A 27,315-nucleotide genomic window follows, 5' to 3' on the forward strand; every position below is an offset into this window, starting at 1 on the left:
TAATATATGCTACCTCTAATACATCATAAATAAGTTTAATAATTGCAGGAATTATGAAAAATCAGATATGAAATTTAATCATTGTAGGGAAAAACATTCCACTAATCAAGAACATCCAGTTCACCAAAATCCTGGTTTTGATCATATTAAATTATGAATTAATTCAGTTTGATATGAATGTCAAATTTGTAAAATGAGATCCATTAAGCTGGTCCACAGGTTTCAACCTGACAAAAATATATACAAAAATGTAGTTTAAAGAAGATACTTACTAAGATTTTAACAACAAAATTTAAAGAATTTGTAAAAAATTTAATAAAAATAAAATGATAATAATAACAATAAATGTAGGGCATAAAATTCTAAACACAAGTTTTATTCATCTTAACTCTCAGATTGTTTTCTAAGCCTGGCCCATCTTTTGTGTGTGATTACAATTATTAATTATATTTTTTAAATTAAAGAACAAATTAATTACAGAACTTCCAACAGGTGTGTGCTATACCTTTTTTTAACCACACGATGGCCACAGTGTACAAAAAAGTCGACAAGCGTTTAGTAAAGAAGCATTTCATGGTACAGTAAACGAGATGTTTTCTATTTTCTGTTTCCTATTTAAAAATATTTTCTATTTTTTGTACTTAAAAGAAGATATTGTGTTCAAATAAGTCAAACAGATTTAAGTCAATGACAGATTTTCCTTTTAAGAGAAAAGGCTGGCACTATTTCCCCCTTTTTTAACTTTTGAACATTGAGTCTTCATAACAATTATTTCAGTTGTTACAATTTAATCAGCATTGTTTTTGTTAAGCACAATGATTAATATAAATTTCACTTTAGTAAAAAAGGTAAAGAAAATAAATATTACTGGGCAAAAATTTGCGGTGATTAATTATATCCAAAATAAAAGTTTGTTTTGATCAATATATTGTGGAGAGAAAAAAAATGTGTTTTATTACTTTTTAAATGTTTAGTCTTACAACAGATTAATCAATATTTTTCTTTTGTATGATACCATATATTGACCAGGCATACTTCTTTTTTACTGTATTGCATACTTTTTAGAAGGAACTGCTGACAAGAGAGAAATAGCAGAATAAGAATAAATAGTGTGGTTGCCCTTTGTAAGAGCCATTATGTTTGTTGTAATGCTGTTTTTGACCACTGGGTGGAATGTGGGTTTGGAGGAGTATATAGGTAGACAAAGACTTAGAACAACAGGTGTGTAATTAGAGGGAAGCACAACATTTTTTGACCGTGTTTGAAAGAGCTTTATGGAGGCATTCAATGTGATTTTATGAGCATTTATATACCAGACTGTAAGTGGAAATTGTGCCATAAGAACTGTCTGTGCAAAAAATAAATCTGATAAACAGTATTTGGAGGATGATTCGTTTGTTGAGCTCTCACGCGTCAGAAACAACCCTACAACACCTCAAGTGACAAAATGGTCATTTGTGTCACTACACCCTTGCTCCAGACTGCGGTCTAATAAGAAGTGTAGACATGTGCCAAAGAGCTGGATGTGTGTAGAAGTTATGAAATGTATTAAAGATACACTTAAAGGTGCAGTAGGTGATCTGCCACAATGCTAGCCTGTTAGCATAAATCTCTGAAACACAGTCCCTCCCCTGAAAACATGAACGCGCACCTTAAAAATGACAGCGGAACCCTCTCTCATGTATTGAGCTAAAGCTAAAGCTTGTCCGGCAGCGTGCAGGAATTACACTCATTATTACACATTTCTAAGCCATACTTGCATGCTATTTATCCTCATTTTACCAATCCCCCTCCTCAACCACCTTCCTCTCCAGTCCGCTGTTCACTTTCACCGTGATCCTCTTCACTTTTGTCTGCGACTCCCCCGCTCCGCTCACTTTCATCCGCAATACCCCTCCGCCATCCACCGCACCAACCACCAATCCTGCTTCTGAAGACAATCACCTACTGCACCTTTAACTGTTCAGTTCTGGTATGAAGAGAAGGGTTGTCGAAAGAGGAAGTATGATTGGGGTACAAGAGCCAAATGACTGTAGAATGACTAATAAGTGACGATACACCAAAACTGTTAATATTAGTTGTATACAGTTGTGTATATATGCTGGAGTCAGGGAAATGTAAGTTAGTTGTGAACCTCTTGAATGTAATTCTTGTATTGCATTGGGGTAACGTAACACAGAGCATCAAATTATTCATTTGTATCTAATAAATAACAAATTTTTTTGACATTGAAGAAAACCTTCTCCTGATTTTTTCTTATTGAACACACATGGAATTGGCTCTATATTCCAACAATTTGTGTGTCCATAAATACTCTACTAATCAGAGAATACAAGACGTCATGGGTAAAAACTTTATCTTAGATTTTCAATGTTTGATGAATTAATTTGATTGGATTGTAAAGTTGTACTATGCAGGAGGAAAGTAATGATGTGTGGTGCATAACAGAAAAAAAACAAAGTAGCTCTTCAACTACAAACTACATACATAAATCAAATGGCCACTCTCAACCACTCACTGTTCGTCCATGTAGATCACACCCAATTTCTGCAGAAAACAGACCACAGGTTTCAGTTTAAGTCAGATGAGCTGCTAATGTCACCTTAAGACTGGTCTGAGATGCTAAACCAATTAAGGCATTCACAACAACAAAAAATAATTATTTAATCATGTAAAGGAGGGTGCTAAATGGTTAATGCAGTTGCTACTGATGAGATGAGTTTTAAACTAATGGTAAACATGTTAAATGGTGTTTATCATATGGTAAAGATTATTTTCCAGTTAACAGATGTCAATGAATGTTGTGTTTGTCCATATTTGACCCAACATTGAGTTAATTATCTAATAATTTTTTATAATTAGAGGCAGAAGAACATTTACATGTTAGATGACATCATGCATTCAAACAGCACATATGTGTTTGTGTGTGCGCGTTAGGAGGGGGTCAGGTTCAAGTGTGGGCGGGTTCAAACAGAGCTGTTGTTGTTTTTTTAGCAGACAGTCTCAGTAGATCAAACTGCTCACCTGAACTGATGGAGAAAATGTTTCAGATGTTTGTTTTCTTCTTTTTGTGTTGGTGCCGTCTGACTGGTAAGTTAAAAAATAAGTCAACATTTGATCCTCCAACGATAGTGCTTTTCATTTCATTATAAATATATCAGTATGTTCTTCGTCAGTACATTGTTTGTTGGTTAAAAAAAACGAATGCTAAACTACCAAGACTTGCCACTGCATCTGCACTCTAAAATGCTGGGTTGTTTTAAGCTAATGTTGGGTCAAACATGAACAACCACAACAATGTGTTAATTTTTTACTGTTAAATTTAATTTAAATGACATTTTATAACCAAAATTTTGAGTTTATATGCAATCTCACGGCTATTCATAACTTTTTGTTTGCTTTAAATGGCTAATTTATATTAATTTATATCTCATTTGTACGTTTTAGATTGATTTGCTCAACCCCCTATAAAGGAGTAGGGTCTGGGGTGGTATTTGGGTGTGCGTCTGCTTAAAATAAAAATAATAAAATCTGCACATTTTCATATGAACGCAATAACAGAAATTGGTACGAATTAGCCACTTTGATAATTTTATAAAAGTTTGTTTTAATAACTTCCCCACGAAATCATGATGGTTTGTCTATATTTGACCCAATGTTGGGCCACACCAGCCGAGCATTTGAGAGTGTAAAGCGCATGTTGTTTATCAGGTAAGCTCTCGCTTCGTACAAAAGCATCTGCATAAATGTAAATGTAAATACAGCTTATTAAAAATGCTAAGTTGATTTAACCAAATGCATGGGCCAAATATGGGTTTGTCCACATTTAACACAGCACTGGATTAAACCAACCCAGCATTTTTAATTAGCTGTATTTACATTTGGGTAAATTGTCAAGATTTTTGAGAGCGTTCAGCACATGTTGTTTTTCTGGTAATTTCTCGCTTTGTACAAAAGCATCTGCATAAATGTAAATGTAAATACAGCTTCTCACACAGCTCTAGGTTAAATCAACGCAGCATTTTTAAGAAGCTGTATTTATATTTGAGTAAACTGTCATTAAAAATATAATTTAAATTTAAAAATTACCCAAATATTGGGTTCATATTTACAACCCAGGATTTCTTCAGCGAGAAATATTTGCTGTCCTCGTGAGGAAATAAAGCTGCTAGTATTCAGATTAGGGGACTTGAATTTGCTTTAACACAACTCTTTAAACTCAAATTAGTTCTGAATAAAATTTGGGTTATGTTTTATTTTTAACTGTTTAGTTTGTGAATATTTGACCCAACGTCGAAATAAAACAACCCTACATTGTTAGTGAGCAGTGAACCAAATATACTTTTTTTTTGTTCTCTTTCCGATTGTCCTCAAATCACATTGTTACAAATGCTTTAATCTGTATACATTAAAGAGCGATGAGTTGATTTAACCCAACAATGGGTCACACATGGTTTAATCCAACCATTAGTTTAATATTAAAATGTTATTTAAATGACAATTTTAACTTTACTGTTGAGTTTGTTCCTATTTGACCCAGCATTGGGTTTAAACAACCCATTATTTCACCTCTTGATGTTCTGCAGGTGTGTCTGGTGTTGATGAAGTGAAGTCAGTGACGGAGGGAGATTCAGTCACTCTAAGCTCTGCTGTTACAAAGATACGAGAAGATGAAGACATACTGTGGAAATATGGAGCTAAATTATCTCTGATTGCTGAAATCAGTAGAGCTTCTCGAATCTTCTCCACATATGATGATGTTCTTGATGGGAGTTTCAGAGACAGACTGAAGCTGGACAATCAAACTGGATCTCTGACCATCATTAACATCACAACTGAACATGCTGGACGTTATGAACAACAGTTAAGCGGAGTAAAGTGGTCTTCAAAAACATTCAGAGTTTCTGTCTATGGTGAGTGGAGAGTTTACTAGTCCAAACATTCACATATATATGCTTCATTAAAGAAGTATCTTGGGTTTAACAAACTTTGTAACAATGTTGGTTAATGTTTTTAACTGGAAAGTTTACAATTTCTCAACTGTCACCATTGAGTGAGTTCTAGAACTTTACACTGGATTCCATTTTCGTTTCCACAGTTACGCAGCAAGCTTCAATTAGAATTTCTGTCAGTTATGTGGCAGTTACATTCTAAATTCTGTATTATCGAAAATATTATTCAAAAACCTCCAATATGCCTCTGGTTTTGTTTTAAGTAAAAGTGGCAGAAATGAAGGTTAAGTGGTTGAAAAATAGATATTTGACCCTGGAGCACAAAATCAGTCATAAGTATAGATTTTTTTGACATTGAGATTTTAACATTTCCCGGAAGCTGAATAAATATGCTTTTCATAAATTATTTTTGACGATTGAGATACTGTGCAACTATATAAGAAACTGTTTAAGAAATCTCAATCTGAGGTTCAAGTTCTTATCCATACGCATTACTAGTCATACAATTAGATTCAAGAATATCTTAAGATTTTTGTTACAAAAAAAAAAAATATATATATATATATATATATATATATTTTTTTTTTTCCATACAATGTATTTTTGCCTTTTCACAAAAATGTGCCCGTGGTGCAACATGAGGCAATATATGTTCCAGGGTGTGGAGCTTATAATTTAATAAAAAACAAAATTATTAAAACATTATAGTTTGGATTAGAATTTAGATTTGCTCTAGATTTTTTGGTGTCAAAGTGTTTACCGTAAAATTAAGTGCAACTTTATAACTTGGTTAAGGGGCAGTTCATTCTGCTGTGGCGAACCCGTATTAATAAAGGGACTAAGCCAAAAAGAAAATGAATAAATGAATGAACTTGCTTAAGAATTGGTTTTACATTAAAACCACATAAGCATTCATACTATTCAAATCTTGTAATGTTTTTGTGGTAATCTACATTATGCCACAAATATATTCACATATTTATGTTAGTGAAATGTTTAATAATTTGTTACTATTAAACTACAAAACCGGTCATCTGTCAAATTTTTTTTTTATTAAGATTTATCCATCATCTAAACGCTAAATAGATTTAATTTCTATTGATGTATTTTTTTATGATTGTACAATATTTGGTTGAGGGACAATCTGGAATATCAGGTTTCTGAAAACTCTAAATATTGTCCAAATTAAATTCTTAGCAATGCACATAACTAAACAAAAAATAAGTTAAAACATTTATGGTAAGGAATTTGCAAAATGTCTTTATAGATGATGTAATATTTTAATAATTTTTGACATAAAAAAAAATCGTTTTGACCCATACAATGCATTTTTTTCCATTAACAAGAATAAAAAAGTGCAACTTAAGATTGAATTTGTGGTTTAGGGTCATATTTTATCTAACTTATTTTTCAAATTGTAACTTAAATGTGTTGTCTTATTGACCTTCATTCATTTTTAACTATTCAAAACAGCTTGTTCCAGCATTATTTATATTATTTTATGTCAAATGTATTGTCACAAACATAGTGGTTTGCGAAGCAAGTATTTTGACCATTTCTACTGCCATTTTATTTCTAGTCATTTATGCAAAGTGACAAATGAAACAAGTCCTAGCCATAAACCAATAAGATTATTATTTAGCTTTCAAATAATGTCTAAATATCAATATTGACAAATTAATACTTATTTAATAGTTGAGGATCACATATAAGATATTCCAATACGCACCGACATCAGAATTAAAGAGCACTTTAATCAGATACTACTTGTTATTTTTGTTAATCTGCATCGGGTGTTTTAAATATCTGAGCCAAACTTTCCATTCTTTAAAATGTGTAAATGTGAGGCTGAAAAGCGCAGTTAAATAATTAAATTTTGATTGCCACAGCATTCAACAAAATCACTAACCTCAATCTACACCTAAAAAATATATATATATTCTCTGCTTTTAGCTCTTCTGCCTGTTCCTGTCCTCAACTCTTCTCAGTGTTCATCATCACAGTATAATTGTTCAGTGCTGTGTTCAGTGGTGAATGTGAGGTCTGTGAGTCTCTCCTGGTACAAAGGAAACGGTGTATTGTCCAGCATCAGTGTGTCTGATCTCAGCATCAGTCTCTCTCTACCTCTGGAGGTGGAATATCAGGATAAAAACACCTACAGCTGTGTGATCAACAACACCATCAGCAACCAGACCACACATATGGACATCAACACACTCTGCCAGCAATGTCCAGGTATGTTTTCGTAGCCAATGTCTCAGTAACAAAATAATACATCAAGCTGGCATCCGATAAAAAGCTTTAAGATGAACAAAACGTTTCTTATATTATAATACATTTTGTGATGTTATTTTGGTGGTCAAAACGGGCATCAATGTGTGGATGTCAAGTAGACGTCAAGGTTTTGACATCAAATTGATTTGCATTTTTGACATGTTTTTTGTTGTTTTGTTGTCAAGTTGATGTTGTTTTGACAGAGTGCCCTCTACTAATAATTGGCATCAAAAACAAATCAAAACGCAATTATAGTCCTGATCTTTGACGTGTTTTTGATGCCAATGTTAGATGTCAATTTAGAGTCAGTTCAAGATCAAGGTAGTTTACATGCAATATCGGGATGCAAAACCCAGTTTAAATTTGTAATTGAAGCTTTCAGATGAACAACATATTTCTTATATCATAATACTTTTTGTGTTGTTATTTTGGTGGTAAAAAAGGCATCAATGTGTGGATGTCAAATAGACGTCAAGGTTTTGACATCAGTTTTACATCAGTGTCAATGTTATTTTGATGTTGTTTTGACATTATCGCTGGTAATAGTTGGCATCAAAAAACATGTCAAAAATTGATTACGGGATAGTCCTGTTTTGACATGTTTTTGACGCCAATGTTACAGCAGATATCACATTAATGTCGTTTTTGACATCAAAGTGCTTTACATACAATGTAGGGATGCAAAATCCAGTGCAAATTTGTAATATGGAATTTAAGCTTTTAGATTATCAAAACGGTTCTTATATACTTTTTGTGTTGTTATTTTGATGGTAAAAAGGTCATCAATGTGTGGATTTCAAATAGACATCTAATTGACATTTTGACATCAAATTGATTTGCATTTTTGTTATGTTTTGTTGTTGTTTTGTTTGACCTCAATGTCAATTAGATGTTGTTTTGACAACAAAGTGCCCGCTACTAATAATTGGCATCAAAAATCAATTACATGACTGTCCTGTAGTCGATTTGTGATGTGTTGTTTGACACCAATATTAGATGTCAATTTGATGTCATTTTGAGATCCGGAATCCACTGCAAATTTGTAATATGGAATTCAAGCTATCACATTAATAAAACTTTTTTTTAATATATTATAATACATTTGTGTTGCTATTTTGGTGGTCAAAAGAACATCAATCTGTGGATGTCAAATAGACGTCAAGGATTTTAACATCAACTCAATGCATTTTTATGTGTTTTTTTTCATTGTCAATGTCAGTTAGGATGTTGTTTTGACATCAAGGTGCCCTTTAAAAGTAACTGGCATTAAAAAAACACATAAAAAATCAATTACAGTCCTGATCTGACACATTTTTAATGCCACTGTTAGATGTCAATTAGATGTCGGTTCAAGATCAAGGTAGTTTACAAGCATTGTAGGGATGTAAAACCCAGTGTAAACTTTTAATTTGTAATTGAAGCTTTCAGATGAACAAAAACATTTCTTATATTAAAATACTTGTGTGGTGTTATTTTGGTGGTCAAAAAGGCATCAATCTGTGGATGTCAAATAGACGTCAAATAAATATATATATATATATATTTTTTAAATAAGTGTCAATGTTATTTTGATGTTGTTTTGAAATTAATGTGCCTACTGGTAATAACTGGCATCAAAAAGCAGCTCAAATATCCTGTTTTGGCTTTTTTGACGCCAATGTTAGATGACAATTTGATGTTTGTTTTCGCATCAAGGTAGTTTATATGCAATGTAGTGATGCAAATTTGCATGTAGCAGTGCAAATTTGTCATCTGGAATTGAAGCTTTGAGATGAACAAAACGTTTCTTATATTATAAAACTTTTTTGTTGTTATTTTGGTGGTCAAAAGGGCATCAATGTGTGGATGTCAAATAGACGTCAATTTTAATATAAAATTGATTTGCATTTTTGCAAAAAAAAAATAATTAACATCAGTGTCAATATCAGTTTTATGTAGTTTTGACATCGAGGTGCCTGCATGTAATAACTGGCATCAAAAAGCAAGTCAAAAATCAATTACGAGATGGTCCCTTTTTTTTTTTTTTTTGGTGGTCATCAATGTGTGGATGTCAAATAGATGTCAAGGTTTTGACATTAAATTGATTTGCATTTTTGACATTTTCTTTTTGTTTTGTTTGACAATGTGAAGTTGATGTTGTTCTAAAAACAAAGTGCACGCTACTAATAATTGGCATCAAAAACACGTCAAAAATCAATTCCATGACTGTCCTGTAATCGATTTGTGATGTGTTTTGACACCAATATTAGATGTCAAATTGATGTTGTTTTGGGATGTTTATAATTTAGAATTAAAGTTTCAGATGAACAAGCTTTAGTATAGTATAATACTTTTTATGTTGTTATTTTGGTGATCAAATTGGTATCAATGTGTGGATATCATATAGACGTCAAGGTTTTGACATCAAATCAATGCATTTTTTTAATAGATATTTGATGCGTTTTTAATGCGTTTTTGATGCCAATGCTAAATGATGATTTGATGTTGTTTCAAGATCAATGTAGTTTACCTGCAAAATTAAGGATGCAAAACCCAGTGTAAATTGTAAATTTGTAATTGAAGCTTTCAGATGAACAAAATGTTCTTATATTATAATATTGTTGTTATTTTAGTTGTCAAATGGTCATTGATGTGCAGATGCATACCTGCCAACATCTGTTTTTTTACGGGAGTCGTTTTTCACACCCATCTCCCGCCACTCTCCTGTATTGTCATTTCTCAAGTTATTAAATCAAGGATTTGACATGAAATCGAAGTCAGTTTGGTGTCGTTTTGACATCAAGGTGCCCACTGGTAATAATTAGCATAAAAAATATGTTAAAATTGATGTAATCAATTTTAGATGTTTTCTAATGCCAATGTTAGATGTCAATTTGACATAGTTTTGACATCAATGTGGTTTACATTCAACGTAGAGACACAAAATCCAGTGCAAATTTGTAATTGAAGCTTTCAGACAAACCTTTTCTTAAATTATAATACATTTGTGTTGTTATTTTGGTGTTTAAAAGAGCATCAATGTGTGGATGTCAAATAGATGTCAAGATAAAATTGATTTGCATTTTCAATATTTTTTTTTTTTCCTTCATTGTCGATTTCTATAAGACATCAAGGTGCCCCTCAGTAATAACAGCCCACTTTGTTGATTACAGATGAGGAACAATATTTATTTTACCTGGTGCTGATTTCTGCTGCTGGATCAGTGTTGATTGTCGTTGCAGTCAGCATGTACTACGTCTGCAAGAAACAAAGAAATACAGGTCAGCAGTGCGAGCGATTCATCCGCACGAATATTTATCATTTTATTTTGAGAGACAGATCTGTAAAGACTGAAAATAATGTGATTATTAATTCATGCAGTCATGGCTCAGGAAGAAGACAGAACTCATTCAGCTTTGTGCAAACCATCAAGACGGGAAAAGGTAAGGCTGTTGCAGTCAGTTAGTGTGATTGAAGTTTGCTGATTGAAGTTGTGTGTGTAAAGTGCATCAGAAGGTCAGTGTGCAGACTCTGGCCCAACCGTCAGCTTTATCAAAAGGACAAGTAAAGTTTGCACCTCAGTGTAAATCTGGCTCTCAGACTGATTAATGATAACGACAAAATCTCGATTTTTTTTTTATGTATATAATGATTTTGTATATAATTATATTGCACTTTTACCACTAACACTAATAAACAAACAATGAAAAATCAGTATACATTAAAGAGTTAGCTGGTTATCCACTGTTTTTTTTTTTTTGTGTTTGTTGTACACATTTAAAATTTGTTAATCAACTCTCTCAGTAAAACTTTAATTGGTGACTAAAGTTGTCCTGCATTACTTTTATCTCCACTCCCGCCTATAGTATTTATTCTGAATGACTATAGTGTTTCATATGGGTTCACTTTAGTCCTATGATGGGAAAGTCAGTTGTTAACAGCGGTTGTGCTGAAGTCTGGTGTGAAGCAAACTGCATCTGCGGTTGATGATTTGATGAAGATGCACAGTGTCATGAAGCTTAAATGCCGTTATTTGCTTTGTAGACGAGCTGCTGCAAGGAGCTTTGTGTTGCTTTTGTGCAAAATGTTAACCATCCTCAGCTTAGAGACTGACGTCAGCATCTGTTCTGCGACATTTCAAAGAGCCTATAAGACAGAAACAAATGTTGATCAGATTAATGTTGTCATTAATTTTCAGTATTTTATTTTTTCTTGATCATGTTTGTGCTTTTGTTTCTTACAGAAATCTCAGACGGAGGCCGTGTATGAAAACGTCCGCAAGAAAAGAAATCAGAAACTGCAGGCTGCAGACTAAAACAATAATACCAAGCTGCTCTTTCGTTTGCAACTAAAATGTTCAGCTTTTTATGTTATGACATGTGAAATTAAATAGCATTTTATTGTTGAATATTGACAATTTAGGGCATTTTTCAATTTGTATTATTTATTATGCTTTGCTGGAACCACCTAGTTTACTTTTATTTTGGAGTGCAGATTGCATAAGTTTTATTTATATATTTTTAAACGTATATGTAAACATAACTATTATTAATTATTTAAAATTAAATAATATTAATTATTATAAGTTATACTAAATGTGTATATATATAAACTTTTTTTAACTACTTTACCAAGTGTATATAATTTATAGGTTATCAGAATTCGGTACATACATTCAGTATTACCTTTGCTTGAAATTACCTGATCTAATCCCGTTTACAGTATATGACGTAAGTTTGCTCCCGAGCAGGTTTAACCTTCCAGGACTGTTGCTATGTGTTACGTCCCTAACTTAAATATGACTTGTGACCCAAATATACCTAACATAAATAAACAACGGCCAAAGTGCTCCAGCTAAATTATTTGTTAACATAACCAGCAAAACAATCCAAATTGACAAGAGATGGGGAGCCCAACAACTTAATAAAGAACAACCAAACAAACCTAAGGCAGGTTGGAGCTCCCCACACCAAACAAACATCAAATGGAAAGCATAAAGGAGAACACAACAATAAAGCCGTCAAAAACTGGTGGCGTGGAGGAATCGAGAGAAGTCCGCTTCCGTCTGGTTTAAAGGCCTGATGCCACCAAATCAACCAATAGAAAACTGAAAAGGGAAAAAGACAAACAAGATCACTTGAACATAATCATTAAGGGGAGGAGTGAATGCCACACGCAACACTATGACAACAACTCTCGGATCAGTCTTGAAGAACAAAACGATCCTGGATTGTGTCAAATCGTCAATAACCACTTTTACACAGTGATACCGGTAAATATCCGGAAAATTTCCAGAACGACTTTACCAGTTAATTCAAAAAAGTGCTGTTCACACAGGTGAGGATGTTATGGAGTTTTCCCGGAAAAGACCATTCACACATCTATTCCAAAATAACGGTAAATTTTGACGTCATTAACCTGAAATGAGCTATAAATGGCTGCGCTTGTATTTGTAAACATTTGACTACATCACAAACTCTGTGGATGGATCAGTATTGTGAACAGCTTCGATGAAAACATATGAAGGAACACTTTCGCATGTCAAGATATGTGTGTGTTGGCGCTCCTTCACGTGCATACACGACGCGTCAAGCTTCTGAAGGAAGCAGAGCTTAAAGGTAAACAAACAACAGCTTATTATAAGCATCTTTCAAAAAACAATTTACACTGTAAAAACATAGAAATGTTATCTGACAAACATCTAGCAGCTAAATGTGTCTGGGAAAATATTCAAAGGCTTTTATCTTTATAAAACAGGCCCTTGTGATCACAGAGATGCTCTAAATCACTTTCAAGGACCATTTTGTTTACTATTCATGGTAATGTCTATAAACACATCTTCCCTTGAAGTTGTCGTGAAATTATAAATCAACCATGTTTACTTTGATCACATCCTAGTATTGTGATGAATAATTAAACCATGAAGTGAAAAAAGGAAAAAAAGAAAAAAAGTGTAAACAAAATCAGACTTTGTTTTTTTAAAAATACTTTTTTTAAAGTGCTTTGTATCTTTGTATTTCTACTTAACTACTGTTTTGACAGTAATTTTACTTGTTATTGTGTTACAAATGTAAAATTAAGTACTTTTATTTGAGTTCATACTTTAATATTTACTGTCAATAAACAGCTCTAATATAATTTGAAATCAAAAACAGCATCCTGCAGTGATGATCACATATCTGCTTGAATAATGGGAATATCATTTTTATATATTAACTTTTAAAGTCTGCAAAAAAGCTATTTTCTATCTTCCGCCACTAGTTGGCGCTTCAGCAGGGAGTTTAGTACACTCTCAGAAATAAAGGTATGTGAGCCGTTTGTACTTAAAAGGGTACATATTGGTACCTCAAAAGTATATATTAGTACCTAAAAATCAAGAGGAACACTTTTGTACTTTTTTTAGGTACTAATATGTACCTTTGATATATTAATATGGACGTTTTTAGTTATAAATTTGTACCTTTTGAAAAGGAACCACCCCAGTGACGGCTTGCATACCTTTATTTCTGAGAGTGTAGAGATACTGTACAGTATGCCTACTTTATACTTTTAGTCAATCACACAATGACATTAATTTTCACAACAATCACTTGAGCAATCAAGCTAGAAATCATCAGTAACCATGTTGATTTCTCACCTATTTCTCTTCATTCAACACAGAGTTTTAGATTATGTTCGGAGGTTCATTGTTTTCCAACAGCAGTGCTGGCAATTTCAGATTTCAGATTGGCCTTTATTAACTAGCATTCCTTTTTCAAACACATGAGATATAATATCATAGACAGTGTTTTAAAAGGGCAGATCTCAATGTCACTGTACAATGCTAAAAGCAAACTTTCCACAGCACTGGTCAGTTTCTCCACAGGTTTTCACACTCTATCTTTCTCTGTCGCCTGTTTGTGTGCAGAAAAGCAGAAGCTGCAGCTTTTTTTTTTTTTTTTACTCTAAGCTCCTCAGTCAGAGTTTCAGTTTAATCATATACTGGTGTCCATTTCTTAAATGTATCAAACCACAGTGTAATTATAGTTAAAATGTCTCCACACGAACACTTGTCTCTCGTCTTGTCTTTATGGTTCAGTTCACAAGAACATTACTCCTCTAGCACATTCACCATTCACTTTATCCTTTCTCAATGATGCTGATGAGCCACAATATTATCCAATCCAATCACAAATAGCAAATATTATTGATCATCTCCTCACAAGCACACATCATATTCAAGTTTAAGTTCATTTATTTATAAAGCACATTTAAAAACAGCCACAAGACTGACCAAATTGCTGTACATAACACAGAGTAACATTCAGTATGAAGATAATAAAAAGGAGTAAGTTCACAGTACTCATATAGATTAGTTTTGTTTTTTGTTTTAGTCACACTTTAGTTAATTAATGCATTTACTAAAGAACAAACAATAAACTGTACATTTACTACTGTATTTGTTTATGTTAGTTAACGTTAGTTCATGAAAATACAGTAGTTCATTGTAAGTTCATGTTAACTCATGATGCATTAACTAATGTTAACAAGCATAGACTTGGATGTTAATAATGCATTAGTAAATGTTCAATTATGATTAATAAATGCTGTACATGTGTTGTTCATGATTAGTTCATGTTAGTAAATGTATTAACTAATGGACCTTATTGTAAAGTGTTACCTTTGTTTTTAACTCAAATGGTTTGTAGCAATCGGGTTCCTCAAAAGGTTTGAGTTGCCTTAACTTAGTTTTACAGTTCTCAGTTGGTTTGAGTTCTCTTTATTTATAGTGTTTTACTGAGCTCAAATTGCTTCAATTACTCAAATGGATTAAGTTCACAGTACTCATTAGGATTAGTTTTTTTAATGTAAATGGTTTGTTGCAATCAGTTTCCTCAAACGGTTTGAGTTACCTTAACTTATTGGGTTTTACAGTGTAGAGATGTGTTGTCTGTAAACTAGTAGATGTTTAAATGGCACAATCTGAAAATATTCTGACTGATGCACTATATAAAAATGAGTATAAATCATGAGTGTATACAGGAATCAGAGAGTGAAATTTAATACCTTTTAAGACCTTTTTTAAGACTTTTTGCATACATTTATAACCACTTTTCAACCAGAAACACTGGCGAGACTGTACTGAATAAAAATCTAGTAAATCTAGCCAATTTAGCAGGTTGGTGCCTATAGAACTGCAGAAATATTGGTGTTGTTTTGATTACTGCAATTAACAAAGCAGCATAATGTCAAATCTATAGATTTCATTTCACAGCATCCTGATATTCACAGATTTATTCAGGCAAACTTTAACTACAACCATACATTGCATAAATACAAATAATATAAAATTTAATACCTTTCAAAATAGCTTTTAAGACTTTAAGCACCTTAAATTTCTCTACATTGATTCATCAATTTTTAATACTCTTTAAGACTCCGCGGACATCCTGTAAATGAGATCTGAATAATGTCATTGTTCAGTTTTAAAGTGAACGTTCCACAGCAAGGGACAGTTTCTACTCTGGTTTTCACACTTTATCTCTCTCACACATGCTGAAAATCGGAAGTAACTGCAGATCTTTCGACATTTTTAGCTATGCAGTTCTGTGAAGCACTGACCTCAGTGGTTTTTTATTTAGCAGAACACCATTAAAATTCAGTGTTTACATTTTTTTTTTCATCCACTCTTTACCGTTTAACGGATTAACACTTTTAAGTGCTCTTTTGCTGAGGCATTGACGACCCAAACCATTATGAACAGTCACAAGTAAAGCAAATATCACCATGTCACAAGGCCGTATATGCAAGCACACACAAACAGGCATACATACGTGTTGTGCTTTGCCAGCAGTTTAAAATTTTTTGAAAGTATTTGTGGTTGAGTTTGAGTTATTTAGTAGTTGCTGCTTTATCATGGCACGCTTTTACAACACAGTATTTTCCATTGAAAACTCAACTGAGAGAAAAAACAAAATAAAGAACTTCCAGAGAAACACAGATGATTGATTTATTAATTTATTTTGAAACTAATAGGCTTACACTGTGGATGCCAGCTTGTAGAAATTCAATTGGCAGGCTAACTCACAGCACATTATGAGTATTCTGGTTTAACACTTGTTATGGTGGATTGTGGGATTGATTGAATGCACTTCTGAACATAGACAAAGGTTTCAGACACCACCACAAATGGCTGCTCCTTTGTTTCTAATTGACCAACTGGTACAATTAATCAGAGACCAGTCAGGCATGCCATGAAGAACGGTCAACATTTGCATTACGCACCAGTGTTGGGGAAAGTTAATTTAGAAAGTAATGCATTAAAGTATTGTTATTCTACAAAACAAGTAACTAGTTGCTTTACATAACGTTACTAGCGTGGAAAGTAACTTGTCACATTACTTTTCAGTTACTTTTTTCATACCTGCCTGAGGCTTGATCTCTTTCCGAACTTACAGGCTATTTTCCTTTTTTTTAAATAGAGGAGCTCTGCATTTAACAACACACTGTATAACCTAAATTCCTAACCAAACCTTCAAAACAAATTGAATATTGTTACCTTCTAAGAACTTCCTGACGTGTCAAATATACAGATTAATGAAAGTTGAAAGCAATGTGTTTGCTACTATCAGTGTTGCCACTAATTGTTTTAATAATTCAGTGTTGCCGCTGACTAATTCCAGCCCAAATACTATCCGAACCCCGCCAAAATGGAAAAACAACCACACAGAAATCCGAATGCTATCATAAGCGGTTCTAAAGTTGAGGACGGAGGGGATGGCATCTCTTTGGGAGATCATAACCGGTTTAACCCCGGGGGGCAGAGTTGATTTGGTTCTGTAGAGATGAACGAAAGCAGGTAAAGTCGCCGTAGCAAAACCACACAATCAAATTCAAAACCGCCCAATTGGTTGGCGCAAAAGCCTAGTGGTTAGCACGTCGACATATGGTGCAGTAGCATGTCAGGGCGTCCCGTGTTCGATTCCTGGCTCGAGGACATTTCCCTATTAAACTATTTTTTTTAAAAGTGAAGTAAGCTAAAAAAGTAACTCAAATATTACCACTTAATTTTAAGTAATATTATGATGTAATTTGTAATGCATTACCCCCAACACTGCTACCCAATATGCAAAAAATAAAATAAATTCCTCCTGAAATGCAAACCTGAGATGTGCAAACCTGGTGGCCAACTACAAGAAATACCTGACCTCTGGGATTAAACTAATGATCTGAAGTTTTGCAAAGGGGTCAAATACTTATTTCACTCATTAAAATGCATATCAGTTTATAACTTTTTTTATAGCAGTTTTTCAGGATTTTTTGTAGCTATTCTGTCTCTCACAGATGAAATAAACCTACCATTACAATTATACACTGATCATTTCTTTGTCAGTGAGCAAACATACAAAAATCAGCAGGGGATCCAATAAGCTTTCCTCCAGACATGGCTATTTATATATTGTTTTAGATATATTATGTTATATTTTACTATAGTATATAAGAAATTCCAGTGTTATGGATGTGCCATTAGCAGTAAAAACCTAAAACATAAATTCACATAGAAAGTGTATGTTGACATTATATTAAAACATCTGTTTATATTTTCCAGAACCACTCACCGTACAGTTAAAGAATCAGAAAAATATCAATCTGTAAACATGTTTTGTATTTTAAATAAGGAAAATAAACATGCGTTATGAATGTGACCAAAAAAGTCTGTGAATTAAACTGCACAACCCAAAAGATAATAATGTTAACCAAAAGGATACGAGTTGACACTATAGAAGAAACATGATTGAGTTTATTTTATTTAATATTTCTGCATTTAAGAGGTAAAAGCTTGGTTATGGATGTGACATCCTTTCTCTTATGGATGTGGCCGTTTTTGTCATTCATGTGACTTTGGTAAATCCAATAAAATTGTTTGAAAAAATTGACAGACATTTCAGTATTTCTAAAGTACTTGCTTACACAAAAAACGTAGAAACGGTTTCTGTATTTCCGTGAAAACTTCTATATATTTCTTTAAATAAATAAAAAATTATCCCCTACCTCTATAATTCTTCGATAGGGATGTAACGGTATCAGAATTTCACGGTACGATAATACCTCGGTATAAATGGCACGGCAGGGTATTTATTGAATAATTTACAGGAAAAACAAAACTAATGAAAAGACTCGGAAAAAGTGCCAAAAGTGTTTATTTACCTTAGCACTGAACATATCAGTGACATACAAATTAGCCATCTATCTGTAAGTTTCAAAACAGGAACTTCAATTTTTTAATTTTAACAACAAAAAACTATTAAACCATATAAAAAAATAAAGTTTCAATTTAGTATTGTTAAAACTCATCACATTCAACATTTAATCACTCACTCACATAGATAGAGATGGGTTTTTAAGGAAAATTATCATATAACTATAATCTGGTAAAAGCTGGGATCTCTGGGCATGTCCCCTGCAACAGAAAAAAACCCCTCATTTGGGACTGAGGTTTCTGGGACAGAGAGATATGATTTAGCCAAGGTTGACAGCAGTGGGTAACATTGTGCATTGTCTTTCCACCACTTGAGAGGACAAGCCATGAGTGAGATAGAGGTCTCTTTGCGGTACAAGTCAATGTCTGCATCAATCTGAACAGTGTGCTGTGTTCTGCAGTCCCCATGACTGTTTTTAGTCCCCAACTTATATTTCACCACAGTCTGGCAGTGCCTGCATACTGTTTTTTTTATTTGTCTGTCACCTTTTCTCCTTTTTCGTATCTTTTTAGAAAGAAACCGAAATGCTTCCACACATCCGATTTAAAACCCGCTTTAGGTTCGATCATTTCCAGCTCTTTTTCTTCCCCGCTACTAGCAACACACTCCATTTCCGCATTACTGGATCTGTAGTAACAACAGACCGCAAAGGAGGATGGCCACGCCTGGGCTGATGGGAGTTGTAGTTCCCGCTACCTCCCGGTGGTTTCATTCGCCTAAGCAAACTTTTCTCAGAAATATAGTTTTATTGAGTCATGCGCCTACGGTAATATTGAAAAAAATAACTATTGCGGTATGACAGTATTTACAATATTGTTACATCCCTATTCTTTGATGAATGACTCCAAATCAATAACCCATGCAGAAGCAACAGATTTCTGACATGCTCCTAATAGTTTCTGAATACATTTAAAAGAGTTTTGATGTCGATCTATGGACACGCAGAAAACACACTGAAGGAAAATGTATATTTAACGTAATTTGTGTGGCATGTACGGTACATGATGATCTTCAATACTGAGTAAAACTGAGAGATTAATGGAGTGAAATAGTTCTAATTACAAACAGTCTTGCTGGATGCAGCTTATAACTTACAAAGTTGCAAAAAAAGCTATAGAGAAACATACAGTCCATGACATTACAAAGCCCAAAGGGAAAAGACACTAAACAATTTGGCACAAGATAACACAAAGAGAGAATAATATGTAAAACGTAAAAAGTAAAATAAGTGAGCATGTTAAAATTGCCTTCACATAACTTTAAATGAAAATGGATTTCATAATCTATGCATTATATAATTGTTTGGTCATTGATAAGCATCTCTACCTTTCTGAGCATGCGATTAATCAGTGTTTGATACTGATGTTTGGCCTCTCCTCTTCAGATGAAGACTTCTGGTTCTGATGTCATATATAAGCACAGCAACAGTAGCCACGCCCACCTGTGCAGCGAGGACCAATCGGATAACAGCTTCAATACCAAAGCAGTAAATATAACCTGAAGACAGAAAGAGAATAATTACGTATTCAGTGTTTAAATGAACTACTGCCATTCTGCTCACTGCTGTACCTGAACATGGCTGACAGTGTGTGTTGATGTCCAGATGAGTGGTCTGGTTGCTGATGGTGTTGTTGATCACACAGCTGTAGGTGTTGTTATCCTGATATTCCACCTCCAGAGGTAGAGAGAGACTGATGCTGAGATCAGACACACTGATGCTGGACAATACACTTTTTCCTTTGTACCAGGAGAGACTCACAGCGCTCACATTCACCACTGAACACACCACTGAACAGTTCTGGGATGAAGATAAGGAGGAAGAACATTGAGAAGAGTTGAAGAGGACATCAGGAACAGGCAGACGACCTGTGTGACATAATATAATATGATGACATAATATCCTAGCTATAATATCTGCAAGATATTTTTATATTTACAATTAAATTTAGGTTAATTAATTACTGTATTAAATGATCAAGCTGACTTTATAGATTTATTTCATGATTCCATAGCACAATATTATAATTACGAGAGTGTTTGATGTCACAAGATTTAAATGAAACATTGCAAGTAATACTTTACTCACCATATACAGTACAGTTGAATGTGAAGAGTGGGTTGCCATGCTCGCTGATCACATTATAAAGTCCAGAGTCTGTGCTTCTGCTGTTTGTGATGGTCAGAGATCCAGTCTGATGGTCCAGCTTCAGTCGCCCTTTGAATCTCCCGTCAGCAGCCGTGTCAAAGAATTTGCTCGTATTATTCTTTGTGAAGAGTTTAGCTATGAGAGTATAACCATTTCCAAACCGCCACTCGATCTCATTATTTCTCTCTTCTTCTGTAACACTGATGTGTAGAGAGACCGAATCGCCTTCAGTCACCAACACAGGCTTCACTTCAACACCAAACACACCTGATAAACACACACAAACTGTTACTCAGCCAAAGACTTGCATCTGTACTTCTTTTGAAACAGTTATATACAGTTTTTATATGTCTGAAAAAAATGAATGCAACATGAGCACAAATGAATGAGTGAATACTACATTAGAATACTACATTAGTCTGCGAATAAGTTTAATAGTGCATGTTAAATAAATGATGTAAATAATAACCTAATAATGAAACTTACCAGCCAAACTCCATGAGCACAAACAGAAGAAAATAAACACGTCTAACATCTTTTGTTGGTTTAGAAATTAACTGAAGGGTTTAAGAATTGTGTGACCTTTTTACAATTAAGAAGTAAACACAGCAGAATTATGCCGGATCTTTCTAAATGAACTAGAGGAGCTGGAGAGCAGAGTGCTGCTGGTCTGTAAGTGGTTTAGTGAAGCTCTGCAGTCAGTGATAACAAACTCTTCTAGTGGGCGTCACCATTCTGAGACTCTGGGTCCTATCATACACCCAGCACAATACACCGCAAGATGTGTTTGGCGTATTTGTTGCTATTTTCAGACCAGTGCAACTGTCATTTTCACATTTTGCACCACATAGTTAAGTAGCAAAAACATTGTCTGAAAAGGAGGCGTGTTAAGGCGCATTGCTGGTGCGCTGCTATTTTGAAGAACTGAAATAGAACACGCCATTGACCAAAAAAAAGATGGTCTAAAGTCCAGCACAGAGCATATTAGTTATGCGCTTTTGCCAGTCCAAATGCTTACACATTGCTTAATACACACAGAATGTACAGTAATACACAAATATCTTCATATGGAAAAAAAAATTATGATTAAAATGTTACAAAAATTATTATTTTCTGCATAAATATAAAACCACTGCATATTCAGTTTTTCCATTTACAAAGCCCGCCGTGTACCAAATGCACCATGGTGCGACAACTGACTCTTAAAAGGAATGGGAGACGAGTCTCTCTAATGCACGTTATGCTCAAAACACACCCATAACTCATTAAGAGAATAAGCACAACCCTGTTAGACCATGTGCCGCGGTGCAGAGCATATTCTGTCCTTAAAATAGCAAAAGTAGATTCGGACACATCTTTAATGCTTTTGCACCATGTGCTTTAGACTTTGCACTTAGTTCGTTACAATAAAGCCCTATGCCTAAAACTAGACTGTTTCTCTTATTGACAAAAGCAAAGAGAAAACAAACTCTATGGGCAGGATTTAAATATAGATAATTTACATTTCCCAGAGTATAAATGGTAGATTTGATCTGATATCTCTCATATAAATGCAGACGATCACCCAATGAGGTAATGAACACTTAGCTGAGAACTCAATTTATGGTAGAATCAGTAGAAACACCAGCATCTGGAGATCTAGGTGCACATGAGAATTTCACCCACAGTGCCTTAATCATTTTAATAATCTACATATAATTAAAGGTTGTATGAGTAAATAATTACTATATTGCCAAATGTTTTGGGACACCCCTCCAATTTAATGAATTCAGGCAACCAGTCACTTCCATTGCCACATATACAATCAAGCACTTATAAGACCCAAATACACTGTAAAAAAACAAAAAATTGTTTTACTTTTAATCATCAGCTTTTTTCATTATTATATTATGGATGTTGATCTCAGCTCTGTCGATTTTTGATGGTAAAAAATCAACTTTACAGTTTAACAAAGTCACTTTAATTGACATTTTAGTAGTTTGAAATAATTGAATGTATAATTAATATGTAGAAAGTTTGTAAAATAACAGAAAATGTAACAGCAGTTTGTTTTATATATATATATATATATATATATATATATATATATATATATATATATATATATATATATATATATATATATATATATATATATATATATATGGGGGTGTATGCATTTTTTCCTCAAAAATAAAATAAAATAAACAAACAGATCTCCATTGCTACTCCTATTCATATACTATATATCATAATCTGACTGCCGATATGGTCAATAAAGCTTTCAGGAGTCTCCAGTTGTATTTCATATATTGTTTTTAGCGCCCCCTGGAGGAAAAATGGACCACATTTAAAGGGGACTTATTATGCCCATCTTTTTACAAAATCTAAAATAAGTCACTGATGTCCTGCTGCTGGTATCCAGAAATGATCAGATGTGCTCTATAATTAGAAAACACATCTGTTTAGCTGTGCCTTTACTGAATGAGCGCTGTGCGGAGTCTGACAGATTGCACTATTATGTTTTTTGTTTTTTTCATTTCATTGCAGCACATTTTAATCAGTTTTTAATAATTTATATCCATTGTGATTCTTGTTTCTTTTATTCTTGTTTAAGTAAAGCACTTTGAATTACCATTGTGCATGTAATGTGCTATATAAATAAACTTGCCAATTCAAACAAGACAAAAAAAAAAGTATATCAGTAAAAAAAAATGAATGATGAAACTGAACTGAAAATGTCCAGAGTCAACAGAGACTCCCGTGTTCATTTGTGCATCCTAAAACTCCACATTCATGATGCCTCTTACTCGTTGACATTACCTTCAGCAGGTACAGTATGAAAACTCTTATGGCAGATGGCTGCTTATGCTAATGAGGGAGAGATTTTCACTAATGGACAGGGCTTTCCCCTTCTGATGACAGGCACACACAGGGAAAAGGTCAACCACAGTGTTTCTACAGACAGTTTTTATCAAGTGTGATTATAAAAAATAGAATTCCTTAATTTTTGACATTAGAAGCTGGTTATATTTACACCCTGCTGCTATGCAACTGTGCTTAAACCCCTTATAAAAGGGATTTTTGCATGATAGGTTCCCTTTAAAGCTTTACATTATATATAAAATAGTCTCAAACTCAATTCATGAAGAGACACAGCTTTGCAGAGCTTAGGTCCAACCAGCTCCAACTCTTTCATTCATTTTCTTGTCGGCTAAGTCCCTTTATCAATCCGGGGTCGCCACAGCGGAATGAACCGCCAACCCACCCAGCAAGTTTCCACGCAGCAGATGCCTTTCCAGCCACAACCCATCTCTGGGAAACATCCACACACACACATTCACACACTACGGACAATTTAGCCTACCCAATTCACCTGTCCCACTTGTCTTTGGACTGTAGGGGAAACCAGAGCACCCGGAGGAAACCCACGCGAACGCAGGGAGAACATGCAAACTCCACACAGAAATGCCAACTGAGCCGAGACTTGAACCAGTGACCTTCTTGCTGTGAGGTGACAGAACTACCTACTGCGCCACTGCTTCGCCCAGCTCCAACTCAGTCCTGCTTAACAGTTTCCAGCAATCCTGAAAACCTGGATAAGTTGGATCAGGCGAGTTTGATTAGGGTTGGAGCAAAACTGTGGATTTGAGTTGAGACCAATGATTTTTTCCCCGATGAAGCCAGGACAACATTTGACAGGGGAATACTAGTGTGTGTGTTTAAACTCAACAAGGACGCATTATTAAGGCCCTTTCACTTGGGAAGTGGCAAGTGATGAATTTCTGCCCTTAGGTGCCTGCAAATGATTTGTCGAGTCAAGTGGTGATTGTGTGTGTGTGTGTGTGCGTGCGTATGTTAACAAGGTCACATCAGTATTTGCTCAAATCTAATACAAATGTCGAGCTTTAGCAGAGCAAATCTTTATTATTGTGAGTAATTCTGTGAAAATCTAGTCTCAGTCTACCCACTTATGGCATCTGCCTGGATTTTGGTTTCCAGTTTTCCTTAAAGTGCCAGCCTGAATCTCTCTGGACTTGTTGTGTAGCTATTTAACTATCATTGGTCGTTTATTCGGTAAAGCTACCAGAAACATACTTATTTGGTTTAGTAAGCCATAAATTAAAAAAAAGTTTAGGAACCACTGGCCCTGATAATGCAACATTTCACTCTTCTACTATTAGTTTTCATCCAGGAACACAAGATCATTATAAAATCAGATAATGTTGATAATTTTTGTGACTTCCTCTGATAAAGGAAACAGCTACAAGAGTTAGAATCCTGTAAGAGGAGATTCAACCAGATAAATGGGTTTAGATCAGGTGTCAGAAGTCAGCGTTTTCAGACATTTCAAGCATTTTCGAAGAGGGTTTTAGTAAATCGATGAAGAAAATGTTTCTTATATTAGTTTTGCTCTTTTCGTGGCATCTGGTTGGTGAGTTTTAAATATGTTTTTAAGAGTTCAACTCTCTATGTTCTGACACCATGTAATAAACTACTGGCTAAAACAATCAAACATGACCGACACAGCTGCTCTCGTATAAAAATCTATTGCAATAAAATGCTGTAAAACACACTGAAGGAACTTTAATCAGTGATCAAGTCTGTTTTGTCCAGGTGTGTTTGGTTTTACAGCAGCGCAACCTGTGAGAGTGATGGAGGGAGATTCGGTGACTCTAAACACTCATCAAGCTCTAATAATGGGCAAAACTGAAATTTGTTGGTGGTTTGGCAAACATTTACTTGCTGAAATGAATGGGATAAACGACAGCATCGTTGTACATGATGAAGTGTTTAACGGGACATTCAGAAACCGACTGAAGGTGGTCAATCAGACCAGATCTCTGACCATTACAAACTTCACTTTTGAAGATGTTGGAAATTATGAAATGCTAACCATGCCACCAATGAGGATCACTTTTATCCTTACTGTCTACAGTGAGTTACAATTGTGTTCCAGTGGCATTACATTTTTAGATAAATAATGTTTGCTTAAATAACCTTAAACTCATATAAATGCTTTCGAATCGTATCTGTGCTCCAGATACGTGTCAAGCAAGAATAGGTTGAGCAGCCTGGTGAAGGTGGCAGGCAAGATCATTGGTTTTAACCAGACTGGTCTAATGGTAATCTACCAAGACTATGTTCTAAGGAGAGCTCAGGGTATCCTATGCACCCCGGATCACCCACTGTACTCTGTATTTCAGCTGTTGCCATCAGGAAGTTGTTTTAGGGTTCCTATTTGCAGGACAAATAGAACCAGAAATTCTTTTATAATGGTGGCCATTGGGTCATTAAATGAGTCCAGGGAGGAGGGGATGTTTCTATATACTGATGTATGGATGTTGGGGGTAATATTTTATTAATGTGTACATGGAACTTCGCCTGTGTTATGGTACCTTGTTGCAATCTTAGTTTCCCTAACGGGATAATAAAGCTGAGTCTGAGTCTAAATAACAATAATGTAAATGTAATAATGTGAAAAAACCAAAGCATTTTATAATAGTATACTATATTGTAGGCTAATAGTATACAATACAATAATTTATAGCAAATTATATACTGTAGTAAAGTATAATCTGTATATTTACAACATTTTGTTAACAAGTGCTACAGCACAGAAGTAATGAAATCATCAACAATAATAAATACTGGAATAAACTTTAGTTTTTACAATAAACTGTGAGTAAATTTTACCCTATAGCTGTAGAAAACTACTGCAATGGATCAGTTATTTGTGTTAGTTGTGTTATGCATACTATAGTAACTGATTAAAAGCGCTTTATTATGGTTCAAAAACTCTGTAGTACTTAAAGTATTTTGTTTTTGTATGGGGTAACTTTAAGGGAAAGAAAGAACAAAACAGTGTTGTTAACTGAGGTTGTGCTACAAAGTCACACATTTGTGTGCTGCTGCAAGTATAGCTTTGTGTTGCTTTTTTGTAAATGTCAACCATTCTCGGCTTACAGACTGATGTCAGAATGTCCGGGTCTGTAAAAAACTGTAACAAAAAATAGAGAAGGAAGCTTATGTTATTAATCTTTTGATAATATTTATAAGTACCATATTCACTGATACACATTTATTAACCAAAAACACTTTTATCCAGCTATACTAAAATAATCAGAACATTATACTAACAACATAAAGCAAAACTAATACAAAAAAGACAGTTTCAAGATTCTGTAATTCCACAAGGCCCTGCATATGTACTTATACACATATATTTGTTTATTTGTTTGTCTTATTTATATTGTTTTTGTACACCCATGATCTTTCTTTCTTTCTTTCTATTTGTATTGTTCTATACTCTGTTTTTTAAGCAATAATAAAAAAGAGGGAAAAAAACTAACCCAGCAGGCACCTTGGTGTCAAAAAGGTAAAAAAAGATATCAAAAAATGCAAATCCATTTGATATAAATTGACGATGTCAAAATGACATCAAACTGACATCCAACATTGCCGACCAAAAAACATGTCAAAAAACTGATTCAAGTATTAGATGTTAATTTGATGTTGTTTAGTAGTTTTAATATGCATTGACACCAATACTCATACAAAATTTCAATCAATACTGTGTCGTTAATTTAGTGGTCAAAAAGATATTAAGGGTTTGACAACAAATTAAACAGCATTTTTGAAGGATTTTTATTTATTTATTTAATTTATTTATTTTTTTCATTTTGACATTAAGGATCCTGCTGGGAACAATTAGACTATCCTACAAGATAAAAATAAATGCTAT

At 34.0% G+C, this 27,315-nt stretch overlaps 2 protein-coding genes across 6 annotated transcripts; one reads left to right on the forward strand and one right to left on the reverse strand.

Annotated features, from left to right (window-relative positions):
* The first annotated feature begins 2,932 nt into the window (after positions 1-2,932).
* On the forward strand, positions 2,933-11,666 carry LOC100535756 (uncharacterized). 3 transcript variants are annotated; one of them, XM_087303689.1, is made up of 6 exons: positions 2,933-3,090; positions 4,587-4,913; positions 6,906-7,187; positions 10,379-10,493; positions 10,602-10,648; positions 11,449-11,666. In XM_087303689.1, the coding sequence occupies exons 1-6, from the start codon at positions 3,033-3,035 to the stop codon at positions 11,472-11,474; spliced, it is 855 nt and encodes a 284-aa protein (XP_087159815.1). In that variant the 5' UTR covers positions 2,933-3,032; the 3' UTR covers positions 11,475-11,666. The 3 variants fall into 3 exon arrangements, with proteins under 3 accessions (XP_087159815.1, XP_087159814.1, XP_087159813.1); XM_087303688.1 differs by having other exon boundaries at positions 10,379-10,486; positions 10,587-10,648; positions 11,449-11,617; XM_087303687.1 differs by having other exon boundaries at positions 10,379-10,648; positions 11,449-11,625.
* LOC100329398 (SLAM family member 5) lies at positions 10,313-21,294 on the reverse strand. 3 transcript variants are annotated; one of them, XM_087303737.1, is made up of 5 exons: positions 21,078-21,294; positions 20,532-20,858; positions 20,015-20,311; positions 19,772-19,942; positions 10,313-10,463 (listed from the first exon to the last, which is right to left on the reverse strand). In XM_087303737.1, exons 1-4 carry the CDS (start codon positions 21,124-21,126, stop codon positions 19,788-19,790), a joined length of 828 nt encoding a protein of 275 aa, XP_087159863.1. In that variant the 5' UTR covers positions 21,127-21,294; the 3' UTR covers positions 10,313-10,463; positions 19,772-19,787. The 3 variants fall into 3 exon arrangements, with proteins under 3 accessions (XP_087159863.1, XP_087159862.1, XP_087159861.1); XM_087303736.1 differs by lacking the exon at positions 10,313-10,463 and having other exon boundaries at positions 18,897-19,942; XM_087303735.1 differs by lacking the exon at positions 10,313-10,463 and having other exon boundaries at positions 18,897-20,311.
* Between the last annotated feature and the right edge of the window lie 6,021 nt (positions 21,295-27,315).

This window comes from Danio rerio, chromosome 22 (genome assembly GCF_052040795.2).
Source record: "Danio rerio strain M-AB ecotype USA chromosome 22, GRCz13ab, whole genome shotgun sequence".
In the NCBI taxonomy this organism is placed as follows: domain Eukaryota; kingdom Metazoa; phylum Chordata; class Actinopteri; order Cypriniformes; family Danionidae; genus Danio; species Danio rerio.